The sequence below is a fragment of the Coregonus lavaretus genome, assembly GCF_964263955.1.
Source record: "Coregonus lavaretus genome assembly, chromosome: 35".
NCBI classification, from domain to species: Eukaryota; Metazoa; Chordata; class Actinopteri; order Salmoniformes; family Salmonidae; genus Coregonus; species Coregonus lavaretus.
Window position 1 is genome coordinate 11,246,567 of NC_140022.1, and position 18,911 is coordinate 11,265,477.

The window sequence follows — 18,911 nt, forward strand, 5'->3', positions numbered from 1 at the left end:
TGTTGTGGTGCCATATTCTTTCCATTTTTTAATAATGGATTTAATGGTGCTCCGTGGGATGTTCAAAGTTTCCGATATTTTTTTATAACCCAACCCTGATCTGTACTTCTCCACAACTTTGTCCCTGACCTGTATGGAGAGCTCCTTGGTCTTGGTGGTTCCGCTTGCTTGGTGGTGCCCCTTGCTTAGTGGTGTTGCAGACTCTGGGGCCTTTCAGAACAGGTGTATATATACTGAGATCATGTGACACTTAAATAAAGTGTACCTGTGTGCAATCTAACTCATTATGTGACTTCTGAAGGTAATTGGTTGCACCAGATCTTATTTAGGGGCTTCATAGCAAAGGGGGTGAATACATATGCACACACCACTTTTCCGTTATTTATTATTTAGAATTTTTTTAAACAAGTAATTTTTTTTCATTTCACTTCACCAAATTTGGACTATTTTGTGTATGTCCATTACATGAAATCAAAATCAATTCAAATTACAGGTACCAGATCTTATTTAGGGGCTTCATAGCAAAGGGGGTGAATACATATGCACACACCACTTTTCCGTTATTTATTATTTCGAATTTTTTGAAACAAGTAATTTTTTTTCATTTCACTTCACCAAATTTGGACTATTTTGTGTATGTCCATTACATGAAATCCAAATAAAAATCAATTCAAATTACAGGTCGTAATGCAACAAAATAGGAAACACGCCAAGGGGGATGAATACTTTTGCAAGGCACTGTAGTTAACACCGGTAAAGTTGTCTTTCGTTTAGGGACCGGGAGAAAATGCACTAATTCCAAAATAATGGAAAGACTGTTCCTGTGCGAAATGTTCAAATGTTATCAGTTTGACCGGTTTTAAGGAAATGAAAAGCTGAGAAAACAATGAATCACGTTTCCGATAAGACTTCAGTTGATCTTGGCTGCACATTGTACTCCTGAGTGGCGCAGTGGTCTAAGGCACTGCATCGCAGTGCTAACTGTGCCACTAGAAATCCTGGTTCGAATCCAGGCTCTGTCGCAGCCGGCCGCGACCGGGAGACTCATGGGCGGCGCACAATTGGCCCAGCGTCGTCCAGGGTAGGGGAGGGAATGGCCGGCAGGGATGTAGCTCAGTTGATAGAGCATGGCGTTTGCAACGCCAGGGTTGTGGGTTCGATTCCCACGGGGGGCCAGTATAAAAAAAAATATATATATGTGTTCACTAACTGTAAGTCGCTCTGGATAAGAGCGTCTGCTAAATGTAAAAAAAAATATATGTATATGGTTGAAATACTATCTGCTTGCATAACAGTGTCAAAGATAACATGTTACACTCACATTCTCTCAAGAGACGCTGAAAGAAAGAAATCATACCACTCCTGTTCCAGAGACAAAATGAAAATGTGTTGTATTATTTTATTGCAAGAAATGTATAATTCTGCAGGAGTTAATATTATATTAGGCTACATGTGAGAGGTTATAGGCCTACAGTCAGTGTCCAGATTTCAGTTACTATTCCATTTAACCCATATAACTTAAATTAGGAATATTCTGTTTATTCACGGATGCAGGGATACTCGTGAGCGGGATATCAAAAGGTGCATGTAAACAGCTTATCCCGAATAAGACCTTAAGCGAGATATGAGCTACTATCTGGAATACTGTGGGCATGTAAACGTGGTCACGGACACCAATCCTGGCCTGTTTATAGTACATTTCCACCTGAATCTACCACTGACAGGTATCCAATGATAACAGTCTGATTCATTTGAAGTTAAAGTGACAGCACTTTGCAGGACGAAGGATACATCACATTTACATTTTGGTCATTTAGCAGACGGTCTTATGCAGAGCAACTTACAGTCAGTCTTTTATCTAAGGTAGGTAAAACAACATATCAGTCATTGCAAGTATTCAGATAAACAAGATATTCAGTTTACTGGTTTAATTCACAGAGACAAGTTGTGAAGAGTGATAGAGAGAGAAAGAGGTGAAATAAATATAGAGATGGGTATGGGAGGGAGGTTTTCAGTGAACAATAGACTTAAGGAATGCACAATACATTTCTCATCAGTCAATTTCATTTAAATACATAAATTACAGACATAATATAGAATCTGAAACAGATAAGTAGTGTTCATCATTGGAGTCAATATTGCATTGGAATATTTGAAGCATTTTAAACTGAAGAGCCTGGAATCATTTCCCCAAGGCACATTTCATGATATTAATTTGAGACGCTACGGTTCGTTTCTGTACAAATCATAGGTGACAAAAAAGTAGGAAGACAAAAGTAGAAATACATCGTTTTCAGGAAAGCATTCAAATAGAGAGTCCATTATCAGGTAAAATAAAAGCAACAAACAAGAAATAGGTCATCCATACCCAAAGAATACTTCAAAGAATCATAATCAAAAGTTTTTTTTTTTTTATCACCTGAAAACATTCCAGTATTGTATTGCTGAGGTTTCCATGGAAACATCCGGAATGAGCTAGAGGTTATCCTGTTCTGTGTGTTGGCCATAGGTTCCTACAAGGCTCAGAGGAATGTGTGGGTAGATGCTCCAGAGGGGGGTAAGAGGAGGGTGGGGGTGTTGAGAGGAGCTTGGCAGCAGGGTATGCAGGCAGTGACAAAATCATAATCTGTCAAAATCGTCTGGGTTGCATCTCAATAGTCTACAGTGGCTACCGTTCCTCATCTCTCATCTGCATAAAACTGGACAGGTGAAAGGAAATCCCCTTGTAGGCACTAGGGACCTACTGCATCTATCAGTGCAGATCAGCAAAGATGAGAAGAGCAAACCACTATTGAGACGCAGCCACTGTCTAGTATTTATTCCCTGAGACTACTGCTCTACATGCAGAGGATGGATCTCAATAGTCTGAACTTACTTCCTTTCCTCATCACGGATGTTAAAGTACTACACAAGTGACAGAAAATTCCCATGTTGTTTTCCCCTGCTTTCAGATCAATGCAGAAGGGGAGAGGTAGAGAGGAATCCCTCTTTGAGAATCACCCAGAAGGAGGCAGAGAATCAGTGACGTCAGTCGTATCTTCACTACTGTGATTGTTCCAGCCTCCCAGATCAACACAGAGAAGAGGTTTGAGGTCCATGCTGCAGACCCTCTGGTCTTCCAGAGGGATTCAGGGATGCTATGTTTCATTTTTATTGGCTGTTTCAACTTTGGACCATACCCAGTATTCTTACAACAGTGACAGATCAGTGTTCCACAGTGTGTCAGTTCACAGCGTTACGTCAGATGGCTTTGTGGTTAACAATTTTGGTCCAGTCACGGTGGAACCCAAACCCAACCATGTTGATGTGATGTCACCTGAGCACTCACAGGTTGGTCTCGTCCCAGGTGGGGTCGTTCATGTTCTTCAGGACTCTCCTCAGGATCTTCTCCAGCTCCTTCCTGGCTTTCTGCTCTTCCTCCAGGGTCCTCCTCATCTTCTTGTTGTCCTGTTGGGGGGAACAAAGATGGCCGCTGGATCTTAGAAAAGGCTCTAATCGCACATGACTGGAATGAACAGAGCAGAAATGGCTCTGGAATGTATATGCTTAAGATAATTCTTGTCATAGAGATCCTCTAATTGATGAATTATGATTCTGGTGCTGTATGACTGTACTGTGACATGCTATTTGATGTGACGGTTTAGTGAATGCTAACCGTGCTAACGCTCCTGAACGCTCACCTGTTTCAGCTCCTGTACTTCATCCTTCAGCCCATACACTGCGTCTACTAGAGTCCTAAGACAGACATGTTAGTTAGCCAACCCAACCACAGCACACCATTATCAATAAACCCCATTAAGGAACATATCAACTTCTGAACGTGTGAAGTGAAGACTTGAAGCTGTAAGCATATTCTCCCAATCTAATGCATTGGGAGGAATGTAGTTCTTACTTCTCTTCGATGACAGTCTGTCCGTTGCTCTTGGTCTCCTCCACGATGATCTTCTCCTCCTCAGGGAAGAGCATGTGCAGACCTGACTTCTCCCTGGATCCTGATTGGTAGAACAAGACAGTCAGCAGAGCACATTGGTCGATGGATGGGATGACCCATTGACTGATTGGCTGACTGAGGGTGGATGACCTTTCAGTAGAGGTTTGACACACCAAGGCTGTAGCTCAATAGTTCAAACTAGCCTCCTCTCCTTGTGTCCTGTCCTCCCTGATGACAGTCCTTTATAGTAGCCCTTTCATTTATCAGCGGCAATGATGGAAAGAAGACAAGGAAAGGAGGCCATTTTAGAGTATTAGGACACAGCCCAAACCAGATTCAGATGAGGGGGCTGTGAAAGGGGCCTGAGGAAGGGGCCTGTGGCAGGGGGACTGTGGCAGGGGGGCTGTGGAAGGATCAGGACAGGTGTGATAGAGGAGGAGAACTTGATCTGGCAAATCAAGTCTTCCTCTCATCTACCATTTATCCTTTATTCATTCAGGAGATCCCATTGAGATTCAATATCTCTGTTCTCCAAGGGAGATCTAAGCCATGACAGCAGCATATTAACTCATCATTTTAATGATTGTAACGTGACACCAGGTCCTTTGAAGATGTTAGTAGTTGAGAACAGAGGAGGACAGAAGGGAGCTGTGGAGCAGTTATTCCCTTTGTCCACCGAGGTCTTTTGAGGGGAGAAGGGTGTGTGTGTGTGTGTGTGTGTGTGTGTGTGTGTGTGTGTGTGTGTGTGTGTGTGTTTGTAGACGGGGCAGAGAGTTCATGTTAGGTTCCTCCTATATTCAGTTTCTGAGAGGTTTGCATGACAGACATTTCACAGAAACAGCAGACAGAGCTACTGTAAACCATACACAACTAACCATGACTAAGGGAGGGGGAGAGACGCTACAAAAGGTGGCTGAAGGAAAACCAGGGTAGCATTCAGCAGGACACAACGTTGGCCAACGTTCAGATAGAAATGTATTGTATTGAACAAACATAGCTCTCGGGCATGTAGAATAAGGAATCACGTCAGTTCTATTCATGGCATTTCTATCTGCAACGTTCTACAATGTTTGCGTACTGAACGTGGCCAAGGCAGCAGTTAGAATGAGATTCCAAAACAAACTATGAGGAAAGAAACTCATATTTTTCTTTCTAAATAAATAAAAATATTAAAAAGGAGTGCAGGGAGTGGGATATATGGGAGGAGCGACAGTAGCTCTTACGAGAAACGGAGGCGGTCCTGCAACTACTGGCGGTCCAAATACTGTCATAATCCGAGTCCTCTGATAGGTCAGACCAGGGCTCGGTCCCTCTGGACAGGCTGCTACGGCAACCTATAGCGTCCACACTGGATCGGTCAACTGGCTCGGCCAGCACGTGGTTATGCATCAAATCAGTACCCTGCCACGCTGAGGGACGGGACAAATCATACGGAACGAGGAAGGGGGAGTGGATCAAACCATACGGAACGAGGAAGGGGGAGTGGATCAAACCATACGGAACGAGGAGGGGGGTGTGGATCAAACCATACGGAACGAGGAAGGGGGAGTGGATCAAACCATACGGAACGAGGAGGGGGGTGTGGATCAAACCATATGGAACGAGGAGGGGGGAGTGGATCAAACCATAATAAAGCGATGTGGGGAGGAATTATAAATAATGGTTTAGGAGGTTTGTGGAGAGAGGGATCCATAATAATAGGATAAATAATATACAGGTGTATTTAAAACGAGGAGGAATGGGATGTGTGGGGTTATGGATGATTATATTTGTTTAAAAAAAGGGGGGAATATAGAGGAAACAAAATAGACAAACCAATAGGAGGAGTAACAGAGAATAACAGAATGCAAAGAAAAGAAACAGGAGAGAACACAGTTAAAGAGAGAGGAGAACACTGAACTATGAATAGCATTAGACTAGCCACTGTCACAGTGAATAGAACATCTAAAGAGCTATACTCTAAAGAGCATTTATCCAGAACCAGTGAAGTCTTATAACTAATCTGGACATGGTTCATGTTAGTACAGAAATGAAAGACAGGCTTCGGAGGAGAAGTCAAATGACACCAAAGACTAGCTGGTATTGGTTGAAGTCCTGAGGCTCTGACAGGTTGTGTGTTTGCGGTGCAGTCTTACTTGAGTTGAGTGTCTGTCGTGTTTTGGCGCTGGTGCAGTAGGCCTCGATCACTTTCAGGATCTGGGCATCCTCCTCCAGAGCTGCAGTACTCTTCCTGGTAGCAAAGTCCTCTTCTGAAGGTTTCCTCTCAGGCTTACGCTTAGGCAGCAGCTTCTTCATACTCTTAGGACTTTTACTCAGATCCTAGAGAGAGGAGGGGGAAAAGAGAGGAAAAGAGAGGCTCTCTTAGAACCCTAGTGGAAAATCATCTCTGGAAACTGTGCTGGCTATTACTGCTTGGAACCTATTCCCTCTTAGACCAAAGGCCCAGGACCATACCTCTTTATAGCAGAGTGCTGCCGAGGGCTTGAGTGGGGGCGCGGGGCGGAGGCAGCTGAGGCTCCAGGGTTTGGGGGTGCTGGGGGGCTCTAGGGGTCCCCATATGGGGGAGGTGTGAGGGGCCCCGTGGGAGGAGGGGTGGGGTAGGGTGTGGTAGGCAGGGCCCCCAGATACAACCCTACTCTCTGAGTGTCTGGAGGGGGTCAGGGGATGGGACGGGAGCTGGGGGAGAAGAGAGGAGGAAAGAGAAGAGATACAGGTACAACAAAGAGAGAGTATATCATAAATTATATAAAGTAGCATCTCTTGGAATTAGATGGTGCAAACAAGCTGCTTCAAACAAACTAAAAGTACAGCTAGCTAGCTTGTCAAAACATTATAGTGTTCAAAAACTATATTAATAGATTGCTTTTTATAAATAATGTTTTATTGTTGCATTTAACTGCCGAAAATGCTGTTATCAAGGTCATTTCCTTAGTATGTGACATCAGAGTTCAGCATGTGGGAGAAGTCAGTGATGATAGACGAGTTTCCCCACTGGTAATTACCAGTTGGAGGAGCGTTCAAATGGATCTTTCCCAGTGGTATGGTCGCATTTACGAATTTACGAGATGTTATGAACGCAGCATTATCTTTCCCATTCATTTGGGATTTAAACCTACAGATATCCTAATGGATGTACAGTACCTGGATCTACACAATAAAAATGTCAGACAAACTTTGATAACTATCCATTTAGCTGACAGTCAGACTGGCGAGGTTGGGGGTGTTACCGTGTGGCACGGGACAGACTGGGGCTTGGCGGTGGCTGTGGTCATGATCATGGAGGGGGTGTTTCTGATCTGGGTGTGTCTCGACAGATGCTCCACCCACTCCTGCAGATCCTGCTGGTTGTTACACACCACCTGCATCCGCTCACACGTACTGCCTGTAACACACACACAAATAGTCTTGTTTAACTAACCTTGTAGGGACACAATTGATTCCCATTCAAAATCCTATTTTGCCTAACCCCTAACCTTAACCCCAACTCCTAACCTTTAACCCCTAACCCCCTAGAAATAGCCTTTTTCCTTGTGGGGACTAAAAATGTTGGTCACATTTTGTTTGTTTACTATTCTTGTGGGGACTTCGGGTCCCCACAAGTATAGTTAAACACATCCACACACAAACACACATGTAATTACACAGACATTACCCTTAATTTGAGCTGTTTAAACTCAACCAATAAACGTAAACTGTAAACGTACCTGATATTTCAAAAGCGTTTTTGACCATCTCACAATCTTCTATCCTTGAGATTAGCATTCCTGTCAATGGCAGCTTACCCTTTAAAACAAATCAACGACAAATAAGAATTACAGAAACCTTTTGTGTTTACATATTTAGGGCACTATAAAATCAGTTCGATTTTTGGCCTGATTCCATTTCTTCCCCGTTTTTTCACTCTCAAAATCACACTTTTTTTAAATAGAAAAAATAACAACATTTGATGTTCTAAGTCCATAACAATGCTTAAACCACATCAGGAGACCACTTTTGAGGTCTGGGAAAAATCTAAGAAATTTAGATTTTTGGGTGTAATTACCCATTAATTTAACTGCTCACTTGCCAGAGACCGTTGTTTGGTTAGGATGTTTCTGTACCACTCAAAGTTTGCAAAGCACCCCCACACCTCCTCCTCCATGCTTCACGGTGGGAACCACAATTGCGGAGATCATCATTTCACTTACTCTGCGTCTCACAAAGACACGGCGGTTGGAACCAAAAACCTCAAATTTGGACTCATCAGATCAAAGATTTCCACTGGTCTAATGTCCATTACTCGTGTTTCTTGGCCCAAGCAAGTCTCTTCTTCTTATTGGTGTCCTTTAGTAGTGGTTTCTTTGCAGCAATTCGACCATGAAGGCCTGATTCACGAAGTCTCCTCTGAACAGTTGATGTTGAGATGTGTCTGTTATTTGAACTCTGTGAAGCATTTATTTGGGGGTGGGGGGGGGGGGGGTCAATGCAAATAGTCCGGGTGGCCATTTTAATAATTGTTCAGCAGTCTTATGGCTTGGGGTAGAAGCTGTTAAGGAGCCTTTTGGACCTAGACTTAGCACTCCGGTACCGCTTGCCGTGCGGTATTAGAGAGAACAGTCTATGACTTTGTTGACTGGAGTCTTTGACCATTTTTTGGGCCTTCCTTATATCATTTAAAAACAGCTGTGAAATATATTTTCAATAACCAAAAATATTGTATTTTCAGCTGTTTGAAGCTGGTGTACAAAACCGAAAGTAAAAGATGCAAAAACGAAACTTAAGAACGGGAAGAATAGAAATAGCGCACATAGAACAGATCTACTGCTTCTTAGAATTGTTTTCAATGAGAATTACAGATCTGTTAGTCACATTTCTATGTGAATTTAGTCGGGTCGCCCAACAAGTTACATATTGCAGCTTTAACATTTAATTGAAAAGGTTTTAGGGAAAGCCTTACCATCCACCAGAAGACAGTTGGCAACACATTAGCATAATCGCTAACGGCTACAATAAGTGGTAGACAAACGTGCACACACAGACGGGCATTCCTGTGCAGTTGTCTCTTCAGAGAGTTGAAGGAAAATACAAATCACTGATGCATTTTGTTCATGTCTTATGATAATCTTGGGCAAATTAATGACTTTTCTAATAAGTTCAATACATTTAGTTGATTTCCTACTAAGTTTAATACATTTTTGAATATTGTTTAATTCCGTTTGAATGTCTGGATTCCAGGATTCCGTCATGTTCTCCACAAAGCTGATTTTACAGGGCCCTACATACTAACAAAGGACAGAGAGATAGAGAGATAAAGGGATAGATGGAGAAAGAGAGACAGAGATAAAGGGATAGATGAGAGAGAGATAAAGTGATAGATGGAGAGAGAGAGAAAGAGAGAGATAAAGGGATAGTTGGAGAGAGAGATAACGGGATAGATAGAGAGATACTGACCTGGTAGATGAATCCACTCATTCTGGAGCTGGCAGACAGCATTAGGAGAACATTTGGAAACAGCAGGAGGTAGCGTTCATTCTTCTCCTAAAGAACACACACACAAACACACACACACACTGTTAAGACGTTCATGGGTGTAGATTTTAGATGTGTGTGTGTGTCTTAGCTCTGATCCGTGTTTGTGTCTTACCTCTGATCTGTGTGTGTGGCAGAGTGTTTGTGTCTTACCTCTGATCCGTGTGTGTGTGTGTGTCTTACCTCTGATCTGTGTGTGTGGCAGAGTGTTTGTGTCTTACCTCTGATCCGTGTGTGTGTGTGTGTGTGTCTTACCTCTGATCCGTGTGTGTGGCAGAGTGTTTGTGTCTTACCTCTGATCCGTGTGTGTGTGTGTGTGTGTCTTACCTCTGATCCGTGTGTGTGGCAGAGTGTTTGTGTCTTACCTCTGATCCGTGTGTGTGTGTGTGTGTGTGTCTTACCTCTGATCCGTGTGTGTGGCAGAGTGTTTGTGTCTTACCTCTGATCTGTGTGTGTGTCTTACCTCTGATCCGTGTGTGTGGCAGAGTGTGTGTGACATGTAGAGAACAGGGCCCAGGGTTCTGATGTCATCTCCCTCCCAGCGTCTGATAGTCTCAGATAGAATCTGAAGCTCCAGCTCCTTCCGTTTCCTCACCTCCTGACACTGAGCCTGGAGCCATGGAGACACACACAAATAAATAAAAGGAAGTTGTTTGAAAGTATTGAATCCCAGCCCATGTGAGAGAGAGCGAGACAGAGAGAGAAAAACAGACAAATGTACACACACACAAGCCAGGAAGATCCAGGCTGCATAGAAGCCCTAGCCAGGGCACCAAGCCACAGAACAGCAGAGCCAAGCCGTGGAGCTCAGAGCCAGGCTAAAGCTTTTCCCTCAGCCCAGGATTAGCAACACTGCACTGCCTGCATACATACATACATCAACAAGACTATTTAACATGTCAATTTAACCCTTAACAACACTGGATTCCATATACATCATCACCAAGAGACAGAGACATGTCAATTTAACCCTTCAACACTACACAAGTCATTAAACCGAGACAGGGACGGTATACGGCCTACTCATGTCCGACTTACAGAGAGGCTTTTGAAGGTGGTCATACACTTTTGGATGTCTGGTCGATCAGGATGATGCTCCTGGTACAGAAAAGAGGGATGTTTGATTCATCAGAAGATCACAGGTTTAACACAGTCAATACACCTACACAACAAAAAACAACCATTCACAGGCAAATGACCTTTATTCATACTACACAGACAGAAACACAGAGCGATGGGACTAATAACAAACAAAAGATAGCTATTGTAAAATATACTGTGTCTGTAAAATGTATATAGTATGTATAAGCTGGAAGTAGAAGCATAAGTGTTGATGTCCATTAGTTTAGTCCAATTAGAGGAGGGGTGGTAGGGTTAGGGGAAAATAATGGAAGATATATATATATATATATATATATATATATATATATATATATATATATATATATATATATATATATATATATATATATACACATACCCAAAAAATATATGGGGGATTGGAAATGATGCAGACAATTACATTGATAGAAGCCACAATCTATCTGCAATATTAAAGCTAATCTACCCACAATTTGTTTTTATATACATGACCAGTCAAAAGTTTGGACACACCTACTCATTCAAGGGTTTTACATTTTTACAATTTTTTACATTGCAGAATAATAGTGAAGACATCAAAACTATGAAATAACACATATGGAATCATGTGGTAAACAAAAAAGTGTTAAACAAATCAAAATATATTTAATATTTTAGATTCTTCAAAGTAGCCACCCTTTGCCTTGATGACAGCTTTACACACTCTTGGCATTCTCTCAACCAGCTTCATGAGGTAGTCACCTGGAATGCTTTTCCAACAGTCTTGAAGGAGTTCCCACATATGTTGGGCACTTGTTGGCTGCTTTTCCTTCACTTTGCGGTCCAACTCATCCCAAATCTCAATTGGGTTGAGGTCAGGTGATTGTGGAGGCCAGGTCATCTGATGCAGCACTCCATCACTCTCCTTCTTGGTCAAATAGCCCTTACACAGCCTGGAGGTGTGTTTTGGGTCATTGTCCTGTTGAAAAACAAATGATAGTCCCACTAAGCTCAAACCAGATGGGATGGCATATTGCTGCATAATGCTGTGGTAGCCATGCTGGTTAAGTGTGCCTTGAATTCTAAATAAATCACAGACAGTGTCACCAGCAAAGCACCCCCACACCATCACACCTCCTCCTACATGCTTCACGGTGGGAACCACACATGCAGAGATCATCATTTCACCTACTCTGCGTCTCACAAAGACACGGCGGTTGGAACCAAAAACCTCAAATTTGGACTCATCAGATCAAAGGACAGATTTCCACAGGTCTAATGTCCATTACTCGTGTTTCTTGGCCGAAGCAAGTCTCTTCTTCTTATTGGTGTCCTTTAGTAGTGGTTTCTTTGCAGCAATTCGACCATGAAGGCCTGATTCACGAAGTCTCCTCTGAACAGTTGATGTTGAGATGTGTCTGTTATTTGAACTTTGTGAAGCATTTATTTGGGCTGCAATCTGAGGTGCAGTTAATTGCCGATTTCTGAGGCTGGTAACTCTAATGAACTTATCCTCTGCAGCAGAGGTAACTCTGGGTCTTCCTTTCCTGTAGCGGTCCTCATGAGAGCCAGTTTCATCATAGCGCTTGATGGTTTTTGCAACTGCACTCGAAGAAACTTTCAAAGTCCTTGACATTTTCCAGATTTACTTACCTTCATGTCTTAAAGTAATGATGGACTGTTGTTTCTCTTTGCTTATTTGAGCTGTTCTTGACATAATATGGACTTGGTCTTTTACCAAATAGGGCTATCTTCTGTATACCAAGCCTACCTTGTCACAACACAACTGATTGGCTCAAACGCATTAAGGAAAGAAATTCCACAACTTTTAACAAGGTACACCTGTTAATTGAAATGGATTCCAGGTGACTTCCTCATGAAGCTGGTTGAGAGAATGCCAAGAGTGTGCAAAGCCGTCATCAAGGCAAAGGGAGGCTACTTTGAAGAAACTAAAATATTAAATATATTTTGATTTAACACTTTTGTGTTTACCACATGATTCCATATGTGTTATTTCATAGTTTTGATGTCTTAACTATTATTCTGCAATGTAGTAGAAAATAATAAAAATAAAGAAAAACCCTGGAATGAGTAGGTGTGTCCAAACGTTTGACTGGTACTATATATATATATATATATATATATATATATATATATATATATATATACACACACACACACAGTGAGGGAAAAAAGTATTTGATCCCCTGCTGATTTTGTACGTTTGCCCACTGACAAAGACATGATCAGTCTATAATTTTAATGGTAGGTTTATTTGAACAGTGAGAGACAGAATAACAACAAAAAAATCCAGAAAAACGCATGTCAAAAATGTTATAAATTGATTTGCATTTTAATGAGGGAAATAAGTATTTGACCCCATCTCAATCAGAAAGATTTCTGGCTCCCAGGTGTCTTTTATACAGGTAACGAGCTGAGATTAGGAGCACACTCTTAAAGGGAGTGCTCCTAATCTCAATGTGTTACCTGTATAAAAGACACCTGTCCACAGAAGCAAATCAATCAATCAGATTCCAAACTCTCCACCATGGCCAAGACCAAATAGCTCTCCAAGGATGTCAGGGACAAGATTGTAGACCTACACAAGGCTGGAATGGGCTACAAGACCAGCGCCAAGCAGCTTGGTGAGAAGGTGACAACAGTTGGTGCGATTATTCGCAAATGGAAGAAACACAAAAGTACTGTCAATCTCCCTCGGCCTGGGGCTCCATGCAAGATCTCACCTCGTGGAGTTGCAATGATCATGAGAACGGTGAGGAATCAGCCCAGAACTACACGGGAGGATCTTGTCAATGATCTCAAGGCAGCTGGGACCATAGTCACCAAGAAAACAATTGGTAACACACTACGCCGTGAAGGACTGAAATCCTGCAGCGCCCGCAAGGTCCCCCTGCTCAAGAAAGCACATATACAGGCCCGTCTGAAGTTTGCCAATGAACATCTGAATGATTCAGAGGAGAACTGGGTGAAAGTGTTGTGGTCAGATGAGACCAAAATCGAGCTCTTTGCCATCAACTCAACTCGCCGTGTTTGGAGGAGGAGGAATGCTGCCTATGATCCCAAGAACACCATCCCCACCGTCAAACATGGAGGTGGAAACATTATGCTTTGGGGGTGTTTTTCTGCTAAGGGGACAGGACAACTTCACCGCATCAAAGGGACGATGGACGGGGCCATGTACCGTCAAATCTTGGGTGAGAACCTCCTTCCCTCAGCCAGGGCATTGAAAATGGGTCGTGGATGGGGTAATCCAGCATGACAATGACCAAAAACACACGGCCAAGGCAACAAAGGAGTGGCTCAAGAAGAAGCACATTAAGGTCCTGGAGTGGCCTAGCCAGTCTCCAGACCTTAATCCCATAGAAAATCTGTGGAGGGAGCTGAAGGTTCTAGTTGCCAAACGTCAGCCTCGAAACCTTAATGACTTGGAGAAGATCTGCAAAGAGGATTGGGACAAAATCCCTCCTGGTGGCCAACTACAAGAAACGTCTGAACTCTGTGATTGCCAACAAGGGTTTTGCCACCAAGTACTAAGTCATGTTTTGCAGAGGGGTCAAATACATATTTCCCTCATTAAAATGTAAATCAATTTATAACATTTTTTACATGCATTTTTCTCGATTTTTGTGTTGTTATTATGTCTCTCACTGTTCAAATAAACCTACCATTAAAATTATAGACTGATCATGTCTTTGTCAGTGGGCAAACGTACAAAATCAGCAGGGGATCAAATACTTTTTTCCCTCACTGTATATAAAAAATATAAACACAGACCGTCTCCCTCTCACCTCCATGTGTCTCTCCAGTTCCTTCAGTAGTGTGGGGTATTTGTCCAGCCTCATGAAGGGTTTACTGAGGCTGGTGGTGAGGGTCAGGATACCTGGACTACTGGCTCCCTTCCCCTCCATAAACTCCCCCAGCTCCTCACTGAAACACACAGTAACATACTAACCTCCCCCAGCTCCTCACTGAAACACACAGTAACATACTAACCTCCCCCAGCTCCTCACTGAAACACAGTAACATACTAAACTCCCCCAGCTCCTCACTGAAACACACAGTAACATACTAACCTCCCCCAGCTCCTCACTGAAACACACAGTAACATATTAACCTCCCCCAGCTCCTCACTGAAACACAGTAACATACTAACCTCCCCCAGCTCCTCACTGAAACACACAGTAACATACTAACCTCCCCCAGCTCCTCACTGAAACACACAGTAACATACTAACCTCCCCCAGCTCCTCACTGAAACACACAGTAACATACTAACCTCCCCCAGCTCCTCACTGAAACACAGTAACATACTAACCTCCCCCAGCTCCTCACTGAAACACAGTAACATACTAACCTCCCCCAGCTCCTCACTGAAACACACAGTAACATACTAACCTCCCCCAGCTCCTCACTGAAACACAGTAACATACTAACCTCCCCCAGCTCCTCACTGAAACACACAGTAACATACTAACCTCCCCCAGCTCCTCACTGAAACACACAGTAACATACTAACCTCCCCCAGCTCCTCACTGAAACACACAGTAACATACTAACCTCCCCCAGCTCCTCACTGAAACACACAGTAACATACTAACCTCCCCCAGCTCCTCACTGAAACACAGTAACATACTAACCTCCCCCAGCTCCTCACTGAAACACACAGTAACATACTAACCTCCCCCAGCTCCTCACTGAAACACAGTAACATACTAACCTCCCCCAGCTCCTCACTGAAACACACAGTAACATACTAAACTCCGCCAGCTCCTCACTGAAACACACAGTAACATACTCAACTCCCCCAGCTCCTCACTGAAACACACAGTAACATACTAACCTCCCCCAGCTCCTCACTGAAACACACAGTAACATACTAACCTCCCCCAGCTCCTCACTGAAACACACAGTAACACACTAACCTCCCCCAGCTCCTCACTGAAACACACAGTAACATACTAAACTCCCCCAGCTCCTCACTGAAACACACAGTAACATACTAACCTCCCCCAGCTCCTCACTGAAACACACAGTAACATACTAACCTCCCCCAGCTCCTCACTGAAACACACAGTAACATACTAACCTCCCCCAGCTCCTCACTGAAACACACAGTAACATACTAAACTCCCCCAGCTCCTCACTGAAACACACAGTAACATACTAACCTCCCCCAGCTCCTCACTGAAACACACAGTAACATACTAACCTCCCCCAGCTCCTCACTGAAACACACAGTAACATACTAACCTCCCCCAGCTCCTCACTGAAACACACAGTAACATACTAACCTCCCCCAGCTGACGTACACACACTGTTACCTGTGTTCTGTGAGGACGTTGACAGCCGAGGGGTGGTTGGAGCAGTAGGCCACATAGAGACCCTTCATCTGGGGCAGCAGGTTGAGGAAGAAGCCCCCTACTCTCTGCTGGCTCTCTGGAAGCCTGCACACACACACACAGGGAGGATTGCATTCACTTTGTTAGATTGTGCTCACCACCACAGCACTACCGAAAACGGCCAGTATGTGTCAGTGTGACCTGTATAAACGGCATGTTGATGTACTACATGAGGAACAGTGCACCCTCCCACACAGTGTGTTTTAAGGTGTGCCTTTAGATCCTATTGTCAGACAGGACAGAGTCTATTTCAGAGTTGATTCATATTTTCAACTTGCATGAAGATTATGGGCACTCATTTGGTACATCCATGTACTGATGAGATACATTTGGTCAATGGTGGACTGATCATATGGTGTGTGTGTGTGTGTGTGTGTGTGTGTGTGTGTGTGTGGGGGGGTTCGGGGACTCACTTGGTACATTCCTCGTATGACTGAACCAACATCAGCTGGAAGGTAGAGATGTCCTCCAGATTCCCCAGGATGTGACTGATGTCTGCACTGCTCAACCTGGACACAGAGGGAGACGGGGTGGGGAAAGGTGGAGCGATATGGTTGACTAAAAGAGGGGGGGGGTCCAGTAAGGTTCATAGTATGTTCAAATCAGACACTCACACGTGTGTCCCCCACACACACACACACACACAACCCCCCTGACAAATACACACACCAGACACACTCACAGTCATGTGAACACAAACACACTCACTTGTCTGTAGGTTGCAGTGAGTGCAGGTAAGAGGCCAGAAGGCTTTGGAGCTCCTTGGAATACTCGGTCTCGGTCTCTAGAATGTTCTGGAGCACCTGGATGGAGAGAGACGGAACAGGGGGGTTAGGAGAGGATGTTGACGGATGGACACAGACAGGCAGGCGGACAGACAGCCAGACAGATACTGAACTCACACACACCCACTGAGGAAACCCACCCTCTCTCCTCCTAACCTCCCCCTCGCTGACAGAATGGGGCCAGGGAGTCCTTCCATTCTGCTTCCTGAATCCGGTCTTCTTTACGTCATTTTTTGAAGTACTTTATTTTCTGTTGTCTTTTTAAGTTTCATATGAGGAGACAATTAGAGGGAGAAACCAGAGGACAGAAATAAACTGTGCTATCCTTTTCTCATCAAATACTGACCTCTTTAGTCCATGTCATTACTGGCTAGGTTCAGAGTAGGCTTTAGGCAGGATGCAGAGATGGAGAGGGTGGAGGGTTTAAGTTGGCTTTAACTCTTCTAGCATCCACTAATGGCAGACAGACAGGTAGTTATTATCTCCTGATGTTGTCAGGGCTCATATTTCAACTCTCGACTCATTTGGATCTTGTAACACAGGATAACCTAACACTGTGATGAGGTTACTTTGAAGCACTTCATAAAGACTAGTACTGAACTATTGACTTCTTTCCCCATATCATAATGTATTGGTTTGTATGAGATTGCTCCATGTGGATCTTAATGTATTCTTGTCCATTGGGACAATACAGATACTCTCCTCTCCTCAGATCTCCTCTCCTCTGATCTACTCAGATTTCCTCTCCTCTGATCTACTCTCCTCTGATCTACTCTGAGCTACTCTCCTCTCCTCAGATCTACTCTGATCCCCTCTCCTCTGATCTCCTCTCCTCTGATCGCCTCTCCTCTCCTCTGATCGCCTCTCCTCTCCTCTGATCGCCTCTCCTCTCCTCTGATCTCCTCTGATCTCCTCTCCTCTCCTCTGATCTACTCTCCTCTCCTCTGATCTACTCTCCTCTCCTCTGATCTACTCTCCTCTCCTCTGATCTACTCTCCTCTGATCTCCTCTACTCTCCTCTGATCTCCTCTACTCTCCTCTGATCTCCTCTGATCTCCTCTGATCTCCTCTGATCTCCTCTCCTCTCATCTCCTCTCCTCTACTCTGATCTACTCTAATCTACTCTCCTGACAGTTTCTGTGTCTTGTCTTGAATAGTTGATATCTCCCTCCCTGGGCTTCTCTTCTCTCAGCACCAAAACAAACAGTGCGCCTCCCAGGATGCTTTGCAATGTGCTCCTATCACCGTCACGGCAGCAGGACACACAGTCCCTGTGAACTATCACTGACCCAGATACACACACAGCATAGTGACAGAGTGCTACCACTAGACAGAAACAGAGCAGCCAGTCACAGGGCCCTGAGGCACAGCTGGCACAGCAGCCAGTCAGACGGAAGAAACAACCTACATTACAACACACACACACACACACACACACACACACACACACACACACACACACACGGCTGGCAAAAGCCTAAGGTCTAAACACCCTCCTGGCATTTCAGATCTCAGTGACAATAGGTCGTGTAGCTTCTCACCAGGTTATAGTAGGTCTTGCTGACGGCTGGTGTGTCGAAGCCTTTCCCAGGGTTTTGGAGGGTGCCAGACTTAGGAGACACTGGTTTGTCTGTGTGGTAGAGAGAGGAGAAGAAAGGAGAGAGAGATTAGAAGAGAAAGAGGAGGAGAAGCAGGGGACAGTAGAAGTAGGCCAGACGAGCCCTGAAACATGAAGTCATTCATTTTGTAACAGAGTTTAAAGCAATGTTATCCGGCAGGGTCCAGGGAAAGATGCTGGCTTCATTTAGCTAACGACCAGACCAGAGGCTTTCTATGCACTACAGAGAAATGGGGACACATTCATGTTGCTGTGTTTTAGTAGTTAACCCTTGGAGCAGAGATAGAATACTGAATGGAGAGTGAACATGACACACAGCAAAGAAAAAAGCTGTAGCTCTCCCTCTCTCTCTGCAGCCAGAGACTGAGGGCATGTTCATTTGTGACTGATTGGATACAGAAAGGGGGTGGGTTACCACTGTGAGCTTATAGAGAAATGGCACTTTGATTCCAAGCTATGGCAGTGTGATACATAGTTCATAATGTGTAAGTAGGTAGTAGACCAACAGAGGGTAGCACTGTGAGCTGTTTGGTGTGTTTGGGGAAGTCCCATCCACAGGCTAAGCTAAG

General features: G+C 43.9%; 1 protein-coding gene across 1 annotated transcript in view; it reads right to left on the reverse strand.

The window, feature by feature from the left end:
• Positions 1-1,379: 1,379 nt before the first annotated feature.
• The window catches only part of LOC311109784 (rho guanine nucleotide exchange factor 7-like), a 29,262-nt gene continuing 11,730 nt past the window's right edge, over positions 1,380-18,911 (reverse strand). Inside the window, exons 6-20 of the mRNA XM_084152782.1 lie at positions 18,266-18,354; positions 16,648-16,742; positions 16,353-16,448; positions 15,862-15,984; positions 14,329-14,467; positions 10,478-10,537; positions 9,903-10,049; positions 9,362-9,448; positions 7,636-7,714; positions 7,159-7,313; positions 6,386-6,607; positions 6,067-6,250; positions 3,893-3,992; positions 3,681-3,735; positions 1,380-3,447 (exon numbers count right to left, since the gene is read on the reverse strand). Of these exons, the coding sequence (XP_084008908.1) occupies positions 3,325-3,447; positions 3,681-3,735; positions 3,893-3,992; positions 6,067-6,250; positions 6,386-6,607; positions 7,159-7,313; positions 7,636-7,714; positions 9,362-9,448; positions 9,903-10,049; positions 10,478-10,537; positions 14,329-14,467; positions 15,862-15,984; positions 16,353-16,448; positions 16,648-16,742; positions 18,266-18,354 (1,754 nt within the window). The 3' untranslated portion in view covers positions 1,380-3,324. The remainder of the gene's footprint in view (positions 3,448-3,680; positions 3,736-3,892; positions 3,993-6,066; positions 6,251-6,385; positions 6,608-7,158; positions 7,314-7,635; positions 7,715-9,361; positions 9,449-9,902; positions 10,050-10,477; positions 10,538-14,328; positions 14,468-15,861; positions 15,985-16,352; positions 16,449-16,647; positions 16,743-18,265; positions 18,355-18,911) is intronic.